The sequence below is a fragment of the Pistacia vera genome, unplaced genomic scaffold, assembly GCF_008641045.1.
Source record: "Pistacia vera cultivar Batoury unplaced genomic scaffold, PisVer_v2 Contig322, whole genome shotgun sequence".
Lineage (NCBI taxonomy): Eukaryota > Viridiplantae > Streptophyta > Magnoliopsida > Sapindales > Anacardiaceae > Pistacia > Pistacia vera.
Window position 1 is genome coordinate 564581 of NW_022196138.1, and position 11576 is coordinate 576156.

Genomic DNA, 11576 nt, shown 5'->3' on the forward strand with positions numbered 1-11576 from the left:
ACGTGGGAAAGTCACGTGAAGGGCGACCTGCTCCCGTCAGAGCAGGACGCACACGTCAGACCTGCCAAGTGATATGGAGCCCACACGCGTCCTTTCTCCTGCAGCAAGTCGTGCGATGTCAGCTTGGAAAAAGGGAAATGGGACGTAAAGCCGGATTAGGTACTGACAATCACACCCAACCACGGATTGAGTGATGATTATACGCTTCAGTCCAGTATAAAATAAGGAAGACCCCTTCATTAAGGGGATTCGACCATTTTTCATACAGAAAAAGAAATCTCTCTCTCTTGTAAACTTTTCTTTGACTTTTTCGTCTGATGTAAGTCAGCTCGCGACCGCGATCTGACATCCACTAATATCAATACAAATCAGTGGACGTAGGACTTGCTACCTTAGCATCCGAACCACTTAAAAAACTCCTTCTACAGTTCACTTTTCATATATTTCATTTTCGCGTGTATCGAACAACCAATCAACATTATACACGTAAATATTCGTTGGTGTAAAAATTGAGCATCAACACATGTGTTTCATTTTTTTTTTTTTTAAGACATATATATGATTTCTGCTTTTTAGTTTTAATGACTTTTGAGAAAACTACTGAGTACATTGTGGAGAAGCAGTTGTTTCGTGTCTACACTTAATTGTTATTGATTTTACTTTTAATTTTCTCAGCTTAACGTTAATGTTATTTGATTCATATGTTTAATTTGTTTATTTTGCACTTCTGGTAGCAATGTCTTATCGTCGTAGCCTCTCGACCAGAGCAACGCTTATTGCTTGAGTTAATAGTCCCTCAATTAGCTACATTCTCCATTATCACGAACGCAAACAGAACTCTCCTGACAAAACTTTGTCTCAGCAAAAAATTTATAACTTTATTCAGCCAAGGTTCTTTGGAAACAGCTTCAATGATTCATATGGATTTGGTGGTTTGTTCCCCGATAAAAGAATTTCGCAATTTGTTCTTGCGCCAAGTGCAGGTTTTGCTTATTGTCGGTATATGTCAACTACTATCGGTGAAGGGTCGGGGAACATTGAATCGATGAGTGATGTGGCAGAGGTTTTGAAGGATACAACTATACAAGCGGTTGCTAACCAGGCCTCGGCGGTGAATGAAATTGTTGTTGCTGCTGTTGATTCTACCTTGCCTGTCGCAGCGTTGCAGCATTTTATTGATATAGAGCTGATAGGGCTCTAAACGAGCCGAGCCTAGTGTCACCCTAAACGAGCCTGACTCGGTTAAGCATTAAATGAGTTCGAGCCGAGTCACGAGTCAGTCGAGTCATGAAAATTTGACTCGTGACTGGCTCGTGACTCGACTCGTTTATAATCGAGCCAGCTTGTGACTCGACTCAAACTCGCTTGACTTGACTCGAAAAGCTTGATTATGACTCGATTAACTTGAGCTTGAATTAGCTCAATTATGGCTCGATTACGGCTCGTTTGACCCATTTTTTATGTAACTCCTATATCTTGTTTTATAGAAATCAGATCCAATTTTTGGTAAATTTGCATCCAAATCAACACATCAATAATGTATTACACAACAAATTATAAAATCCTAAAACTTTAATTGGGGTTTGGGTTAATTTGTAACATTTCAAAACTTTTACATGTCAAATTACAAAGCAGACCTAAAACTTTTATTTTTTATTTTTTGCAAAAAAACCCTAAACGAGCTGAATTGAGTCGAGCCGGAGTAGATTCGAACTCGGCTCGCTACCTAATTCGAGCCGGCTCGACTCGATTATAATCAAGCTGAGTTCGAGTATTTAACAAGCCGACTCGCGAACGGCTCATCTCGGTTGACACCCCTAAGTGCATAAGTTCAGCGGCTTTACCTGGTAAGGAACTATTTGCATTTGTTTAGTTTATACTCGAATGGATGCACATAAGAATGTTAATATTTTTTAATTAATTTCTTAACGTATGACTTATGTTCTCATGACCAATGACAATCTGAGCTAGTGTAGTGTTAATGTGGAATATGTTGGATTTTGCTCCTCTAATAAAATAAATTTATAACTAAAGAATATACTCCTTCAAAATGGAATATGTCATATTTTGTTATTTTGTTTATAGTACTAGCAAGGTTTTTATGAGATGCCATGGATTTTTTTTTTTTATTATTTATTTATTTTGTATGTGTGTATTGATTGTTGACTTTATCAGTGGGCTTCTATAGTTGTGACTGCTCTTTTGATTCGGAGTGCAACACTTCCACTTTTGATCAATCAACTTAAAGTAAGTCCGAATGCAACAGTATGTACTCAATACTGCAAGGGTTTTGTCTCTCATTCATGTGATATACATTTTGAAAACTATGGAACTGAAATTCCATTTTTATACCAATCAGTTCTAACAAGAGGGTGTTCATCCTTCTTGCTATAAGGGAAGGAATAGTATTCTCGATTAATATATGGTAGGGTTGCAAACAAACCGAACACGAATAAACACCCTCGTTCTAAAATCGTTCAATAAGCACAAAGGGGTGTTCGAAATCTGTTCGAACTCGAACGAATACAGAATGACCGTTCAATTTCGTTCGATTAACAAAACGAACTGTTTGTGATCGTTCGATAAATTGTTTGAATAACTTGTAAATACCTCTCTCTCTTTTAGCATGGACGTCAGCGGTTACACCCATGACCTCTCACTCCCTGTCATCAATTCGTTTATGCAAAAATTGATTTCACTTTCATTGTTAGCTGATAATAAAGCAAGAATTGGAAAATGATTTTGAAATAAAATTTAACACCTTCCAAAATTGCAAAACGGCAAAATGGGGGTTGAGGCGTTGATCTCTTTTGGCCTTTGGAGTCTAAAGCAAAACGACAAAAGGGAAAATGGGGGCTAAGGCTAATTGCTAAGTGCTGAGGCACTGTTGCATTGAGCAACGCCTAATTGAGGTATTCAAATCTGTTACCCAAGTCCACTTTCAAGCTAAGCCTGCCTAATCCTGAAGTAGAGCTCGAGACCCCACCTCCACAGGCACCCAAGTTAGATGTGAGTGCACAAATGGGGATCCGAACGCAAGAATTCTAGCACAGCCCGAAAATCAATAGCTCTCTTCCACCGTAATATGCCAATAATTATTGGTTTTATAAAAATTTCTTATACAAAAATGATGTGACGGGAGATGAATACAAAATTGAATACAAAAAATTAAACATATTATGAAAATTGAATACAAAAGATTAAACATATTATATTCACCTTTTTATTCTTCATGTATCACATTGTTTTGTACAAGGATAGTATTATCCATATGTTAAATAGGCCCAATTATGGGCTACATCCAATTTGAATGCGGGCTTTGTGTAGAGCTTATATTGGCCAGAGCAAACATTAGGCCCAGCACGGAAACTTCATAACCGTCTGAAAATTTTGCGGTTTCCAAGAAAAAAAACAACTTTAACGGGCCCTTGTGATTACATTGACCGTTTTTGTTTTTTTTTTTGGGAGTCCATCTATATAAACAATTCATGTTTGAGTAAAGGTAATCAATTCCCTTTAGTCACTGCTTTGACTACCTTAAGGCGATTCTTGGCAGCCACCAGCTAACTGGAGATTGGAGAAAAAGACCTGGGTCAGTTATCTCTTCATCTTTAGGCGTGTAGCCCTGGCAAAATTAAGCATGTCCAAATCAAACAAAGCTAATTGTCTCTTGCCAGTATTAATAAAAGATTCAAAGTTTTTGAATAAATGACCTTTCCCAGGTTAGTTACCTACTGCCAGCATCGCACATTTAATAAGGAAATTTTATTATAATTTTTAGTTGTCACGATGTGTTTGACATTCATTTGGGCAGCATCTCAAGTGCTGCAGTGTGGCTCAGCCTCACGAATCTTGTTGTCATTTCAGGTAAAATCCACCTATAAACGCCAAAAGTTTATATTAAGAAGCCGCACCGATGAATCAACAGTGAATTTAACAGCCATACACACAATTAGGTGAAATTTGGTCATTTAAAATGGCAGAGCAAACTGGGTGGAATCATATTAATCTAAGTCGTCATTGCATTAATTCCATTCCACATTTCATTCAATTCCATTCTTGACTTGCATGCAGTTCAAAGCTAGATTGGAATATACTAAAATTGTTTCAACACGGTTTTGACTAGATGGCTAGCTGACCGAGTTAGAAGTAGTAGATCGATGGACCAAAAAAACACAGTTTGAATTGTCTTCTTAGTTGAAATTTTAAGCAGACGAATTCGTTAAACAAAGCAGAAACATATAATTCACGATCAAATCGATGCTTATATTAGACCACTGACCAGGGACCGAATTGCTTCCAAGTTTCCTAGATGGGTCGTTGAAGAAGACAAAAAGGCAAGTCATCTGATGGAAATTACAGCTTGGTTACAAGTTTAGTCTTGCCAATAGATAAGTGCCACGACACTCAAAAACAAAATTATAAGATATATTATATTAATTACCACTCCATATCAAACGTTAAACTCAAGTTAATTATAATTAACTATGATAATTCTTTTGACTGTAGACCCCTCGTTTCCCATGTTGCTGCCTATTAATCCAGCGCGGTGAAACCCTTTTGGCGCTCAAGGTTTAGTTTTGTAGTCAGTCACTGATTAACTTTAAAAAAAAAAAAAAAAAAAAAAAAAAAAAAAATGGTTGCCTCTCAACTCTACTTCTTCTCCTTTTCCTTTGTTTTCTCATCCTTTCTCCGTTTAGCAACCAGCAGCCTTCGAATTTGCCCGGGTTGGTGCGATGGCAGTGGACCAATTATTTTTCCTTTCCGGCTCACCGATCAACTCGAACGTTGTGGGTACCCAGGCTTTGAGCTTTCATGCAAAATGAGTGACGTATTTATCCACCTCCCCAACTCATCGGGAAATGGATTCATTGTCCAAAAGATTGACTACCTATCACAAACTCTATCAATCAACGACCCCGATCATTGCCTCCCTAAAAGATTCCTTGATCACTCTTTTAGCCTTTCGGGTTCTCCCTTTGAACATGTAAGCCCTGTTGAAAACTTCACATTTTTAAACTGTTCGTCCGATCAGATACCGGAAGTCATCGGGTTAAGGTATATTGATTGTTTAAGCGGAGGAAATTATTCGACCGTGGCTATACGAGCTTCTCGTTATAACGAATCTGGGTTATCATTATCAAGTTATTGTTCGAATATTTCCACCATCTTGGTTCCAGTTCTGTGGCCAAGGTGGTCCAATCTTGAAGATGGAGTTCTCTTGAAATGGAGCGAGCCTGATTGTCAATCATGTGAAGACCGACGTGGGGTTTGTGGTTTCAAGAAATTTGAGGGTCAGGATATGAATATTGGATGCGCCAATATTCCCACTGGAACGGGTATGTATTACTGTATTTCAATTACCTTAACCCGATCAGTTTTTTTTTTAATTTATTTTTATGTTGAAAGTTAGAAATTAGAAATTATAATAATAAAGACTTGGTAATCTAGATTATTCGTGGAGGAGAAGATGAACAGTGTTTGATCAAAATCGAAACACAAGTCATAAACGTTAACTTGAATAAGGATGGTTTTATTGGTTCCCGAGTCATAATCAAATAGATGAGGGATCATTTTCGTCCATGTATATAATGGCGCGATCACAAAGTCGGTTGTTTCTGATGGCGCCACGTGGAATTTTAAACGTAGACTAGAGATCCGATCCCATATTTATTAGAATTTTTTTTTTTTGTGGTCAAACAGCGCTAGCTGCTGGTATCCAGAAAGTTGCCGTTTATTTTAACTTATAGCAATAAGAAGGAATCAAACAGTCTATTGTCTAGTTACATAATAGGCTCAATCTCACATCTTTCTTTCATAATCTTCTATATAGCAATTCATCATTTATCAGCTCATAAAATGGGTCTATTTGTTTAGATGGATCCCACCTATTTATTTACGAGCTAATCAATGATAAACTATCATGTCAAAAATTATCATTTATCAGCTCGTAAAATGGGTTCTACTTACTTTTATAGATCTCACTTGTCTATTTACGAGCTAATTAATGACGAGCTATCATGTCGAAAATTGTAACAAAAGGTTATAAGAGAAGTTTGTAGATCTAGCATTATTGACATAATAGAATAGTCAAGGGTCCGTTTGATTTGTTATTTTGGATAAGATTTTGGGAATAATATTTGATAGTTGAATTGGGTGATTATTATGAGGTAAAATTTAAAAACTAACAAAAAAACCTCATAGGTTTGCTAATTTAACTAAACACCCCAATATATAAAAATTTTATAAAATGACAAAAATACCCCCATCCACCAACAGTGCCAGATTCTGGCCACCACCACTGGAATCTAGTCGGAAAATGGCGTTACGACGCAGAACGATCGGATTTGACCGGTCGTGCATCGATATGGTCTTTTTCAGCCATATCCACCACGGATTTGATCGGAAAATGCTAGATCTACGGTCATATCTGATCATAGACGGCCGCAAAATAGATCTAGCCGAAAAAGGTCAGATCGGTGAACTACCGGCCAGTTTCGATCGTTTCTACGCCGTTGTGATAGATTCTAACTACCACCAATGGTGGTTTTCGGAATCTGGCAACTATGGGTGGATGAGGGTGTTTTTGTTAATTTTTAAACTTTTTTCTAGGGTGTTTAAGTAAATTAATAAACTTAAAATGTGTAAAAATAATAAAATAAAATAAAATAATATTTCCTAAATAATTAAACAAAATGCTACTTTGAGAATAGGATAGGGAATATGGTATGAAATAATAAAAGGAACAGACCAATATTCTCAGGATACATATCCAGAAAATCATGGCTCTGTGGAAAGTTTTGCAGAACTCAGATGTTACGCCAGCGTATAGAACGGATGAGAATTTTGTATATGAATAGAACCACGACTTTGTTCCATTTGTTAACATGGTCAACTGATAATGTCATGAAAATGACTATTCAGTTGTTTACTGGTAAGTAGGTAAGAACATAGTTATCAGTAGCTTCAATTATATTTTCATATGCATCTGGTCAATTTTTATTTTATATTTGTTATCATTTCTTCATCGAAAGAAGAAATATCCCTCAGTTGATATTATATTAGATCTAGATCGCTATTGCTGGGTTGATACTCTTAATTTAATGAATACTTATTGAATTATTTGTTAAAACTTGGATTTTATTTTATTAATTTCCAGGTTTTCTTCCAAGGGGTGCCAAGTATGGGATAATCGTAGGCGTAGCAATTCCAGGACTATTGTGCCTCATTGGACTAGGATGTTGCTTGTGTGGCAAGGTGAGGGCTCAATATTACGAGCGCCGTCGCTTAAACAACAGATTGATCCATTCCTTTAGTCTCACAGAACGGCCGGTTGTATTGACGGGTCTCGACAGACCAACCATAGAGTCATTCCCCAAAACGAAGCTCGGAGAAAGCAGACGATTACCGAACCCAAATGACAACACTTGTCCAATTTGCCTCAGTGAGTACCAGGCCAAGGAAACATTGAGGACAATCCCTGAATGCAACCATTATTTCCATGCGAATTGCATAGACGAATGGCTTAAAATAAATGGAACATGCCCACTGTGTCGCAATTCACCAGAAGGCTCTGATATAGTAACACCTTCTATGTCAACTTCTTCGCATTCGTCCCCCTCTTCATTTTCGTCTGTTCCATAGAAGACCATATGGGTTGTACATAAGAGTTTAGTGTGGTTGAATAATTTGTCAGAATTTGCCGTCTTATAGACTCATTCAAATTTAGGTTAAGTTTAATAGTAAGTTATAAACTGTTTTGAATCAGTCTTCTTATTGTAATTTACAAGCAAAGAAATTGAAGGCATATATATTATAAAGAAAGAGATTTATAAATTAGGAAGAACGACTTACACATACCCAAGGTTTATTGTAACGACAAGTTGGTACCCAAAAGGTTTTGAAATGACAAATAGATACTTTCCGTCATGTTCTGTTAGTGATTTCTGTTTATTACTGTTTATTAATAGTGAAAAGACTAAAATGCCCTTAAAAGTTTGAATTTTAGTTTTTTATAAATTTAAAAATTTCAAAAAACCCCCTAAGTTTACAAATTTCACTAAATACCCCAATATATAAAATTTAAACAATAACAAAACACCCCCACCCACCAAGTGCAGATTCCGCGCCACCACCGCCGAATCTGGCCGAAAAGTTACGTTATGACACGACCCGTCGGATCTGTGTCGTAACGATCAGTCTGTCTGGCCTTTTCGCCAGATCCGTGGCTGATCTGGCCGTCGACGCCGCAAAACTCCATCTGTCGGCGTCGAAGGCCAGTCTGGCAGTAGATCTGGCCTTTTCCGCCAGATCAGCCACGGATCGGCCCGGAAAAGGCCAAGTCTGGCGCTGCTTGTTCGACGGCCAGATCTTGCCTTTCCGGCCAGATCCGTGGCGGATCTACCGGAAAATGCCAGATCGGCACGTTACGAACACAGATCCACGGATCTGTGTCGTAATGCGTTTTTCGGCCACTTCCGCGATGGTGGGATGTTTTGTCATTTAACAACCTTTTTATATATGGGGGTTTTTAATTAAATTAGTAAACCTAGGGAGTTTTTTAGAAATTTTAAATTTATAAAAAACAAAAATTGAAACTTTGAAGCATTGGTCTTTTTCACTATTAATAAACAAAAATCACTAACAGAATATGACAGAAGGTACCTATTTCATTCAAAATTTTTTAAATCCAACTTATTGTTATGATAAATTTTGGGTTATGCCCAAGTTGTTCGGCCTGTAAATTAATCAATGTTTATATAAACATCACTTGCCCTACCATGCGTTTGAACGTCGACTTCTGATGTCGGCTCATGGCCGAGTTTTGACTGTACACAAAATTATAGTAGTACATTATGAAACGCATGGCAAGCCTGAAGCACCCTCAATTAATTTTTGAAGTTGAATTTGTCAATAATTAGCTGTTTGTGAACTGTAGATGATGGTCTCATAAAATCCAAATCAGAATTTTGACAAGTGAATATATATTTATAATGCACTCAACTACTTTATTCAAGTCAATTCAGAAAAAAAAACGAGGATTAATTAAGGACAAGTATGAACTTAAAATGTAGATTACCATGACTATTTTTTATATTCAGGTCAAAATTCAAAATTTGATAATTGCCCTATGAATTTATAAAGTCGATATTGATATATATATTAAAGACAATCTTGACCAGTTAAGATAGAGCTTGACTTTCCCTAATTTGCCCCAAATTATAATCTATAATCTCCAATAAAACTTCATTATTTGGTAACCCGCAAGTTCAATAAATTAATGACAAAAAGCCACAAAAATTGAGACAAGCAGGACAAAAATATTCCAAGCATAGAAGATCACCAAATATAGTGGACGTTGGCAACATAAATGCCATGATCTTATATTAAAAAAAAAAAAAAAATGTCACATGACATAAAATTTTTGACTGCCATTGATAGCCACCAGCCACCATCCATCACGCCACCACACGAGTCTCGCGATACCTAAAACAAACGTAGAAATGTTTCTCTTCTGAGCTCACTCATTAAAATAATAATTAAGTTAATTAATAAAGTAATGGAGAATTAAATAGCAGACAAGTGGTTTATGATATGATCACATTGCTTTTCATAACAGTCTACATTTTATTTTCACGAGGCCACCAAACAAAAATGGTTCCCCTGCAACCCTTTGTCTCCTGGTTGTTTTCTCTCTTATTCTTCTTCCTCTCATTGCAACAAGCGCTCAAAACTGTCCGTAACATCTTGTGGAAACGTAACTATTAAATTCCCTTTTCAGCAAGTCAGAAATCGATTTCGAGGCGACGTCACTTCTCGTTTTTCGTTGTGGCTATCCAGGTTTTGGTCTACGTTGCAATTACCAGAACCAAACATTCTCACTATAGAATCAGGGCGTATGTTGGTCCAAGATATCGACTACGATACCCAAACCATATTGATCAAAGACCCACAAACTGTCTTCCAAAACAGTACCTTAACGGGATAGTTCTTTGATTCTCCCTTCTATCCATATTCTTATAGCAACTTCACGTTTTTCAATGTTCAACAAACACCACGTTAGTCACTAATCGGTATAGACCTATCGTTGTCTCAGTGAGTGAAACAACACGTGCATAGCTTTGCCATCCCTGTTTTATGATGAGTCGAGGTTGCCTTCGAATTCTGGTGAAGAACTTCGACTGTCTCGGTTCCGCATTTGGGGGTTTGGTCTGATCTTGAAGACGCTTACGTTAATTGGAGTTCTCCCTCTTTGAACGCTGTGACTGCGTGTGAGGCTTGTGGTGGGTTCAAGAATGACTCTGGTTTGGGGTTGAATGCTCCATCCTTCAGGCTCCAATGGTATGTCATAATCTTTCACATCTTTTTTTTTTTTTTGGGTTGTACTTGCAGATTAAGCATGATTAAACGTTTTAGTTAGGTTGAATTTAGCATAAGCAATGAACAGTGTTTGATAAAAACAGTACAGCACGATCAATGGTAGAAGTCAAACAATTGGCTAGAGGTTCGCAGTGGTTCCAATGTCCATATCTTTTGGACGCATCGTTTTTCTTTTGAAAAACATGCGGCCCAATCACTTAGGGCCAATGTAATTTTGGACCAGTGGCCATTCAATTGGCCTTAGCGAGCGTAGATTTCCACCAAACTCAAGATGAAACACTAGCTATTCGCAAGTACAAACTAGGCCCAACTTTTATTGGCACATTCAAAGTTTAGTCTTTTCAATCAAAAAATACTTTCTTAGAATCAGACCTTTTAACTCATCTTTGGGGACTTTATGATTCTAGGTCTTTTCAGGGAACCAAATATGGCCATAATCTTGGAGTTGGAATACCGGGGGCGTTATGCATTATTGGGCTCGGATGTCTTCTCTGTAAGAAGGGCTACAGAAAATTATAATAGTCAGCGCCACCTGCTCAATGCCGATTGTTCCAACTCAATTGCGCAACCACAAGGTCTGGGTCGTGATTCTGACAGGTCTTGACGAACCTACAATAGAGTCTTATCCAAAAACTTTGTTAGGTGAAAGTGGGCGACTGCCTAAGCCTAATGACAACACTTGTCCAATATGCTTATCTGAGTATCAACCTAAGGAAAGCTTGAGGACCATACCCGAGTGCGAACATTACTTCCATGCTGATTGCATTGACGAATGGCTCAAAATGAATGCCACGTGTCCATTGTGTCGCAATTCACCGGAGAGTTCTGCTGGAACCCCTTCTTCTACCTTAACATCTTCGCATTCATCTGGAACCCCGTCTTCTACCTCAACATCTTCACATTCGCCGACAGGATTATCACCTTAGACCAAAGTTTCTACTTATAATTTTGTATAAATGAAGTATATATATTTAATTGAGATTTAGTTTCTATATGTTCACTTTTATTTTGTACTCATAGAAAGTATATTTCTATGTCACTGAATTTACAATGTATGATACAAAGAGAACAAAATTAAAGGAAAAAAAATTGCCAAATGTAGTTGAAATAAGGAGATTTAAAGTTTCGACCTCAATCTCAATCTTCGTTCTAAGACATACATGAACCAAATAGAATAAGGTGATATTCAACTCCAT

The 11576-nt window shown here is 37.3% G+C and overlaps 2 protein-coding genes across 2 annotated transcripts; both read left to right on the forward strand.

Annotated features, from left to right (window-relative positions):
• The first annotated feature begins 4588 nt into the window (after positions 1-4588).
• On the forward strand, positions 4589-7767 carry LOC116137270 (RING-H2 finger protein ATL20-like). Its single transcript, XM_031422954.1, has 2 exons — positions 4589-5339; positions 7160-7767. Exons 1-2 carry the CDS (start codon positions 4637-4639, stop codon positions 7642-7644), a joined length of 1188 nt encoding a protein of 395 aa, XP_031278814.1. The 5' UTR covers positions 4589-4636; the 3' UTR covers positions 7645-7767.
• Positions 7768-10919: 3152 nt separating this feature from the next.
• LOC116137271 (putative RING-H2 finger protein ATL69) lies at positions 10920-11306 on the forward strand. Its single transcript, XM_031422955.1, has one exon. It carries the CDS (start codon positions 10920-10922, stop codon positions 11304-11306), a length of 387 nt encoding a protein of 128 aa, XP_031278815.1.
• The last annotated feature ends 270 nt before the right edge of the window (positions 11307-11576 follow it).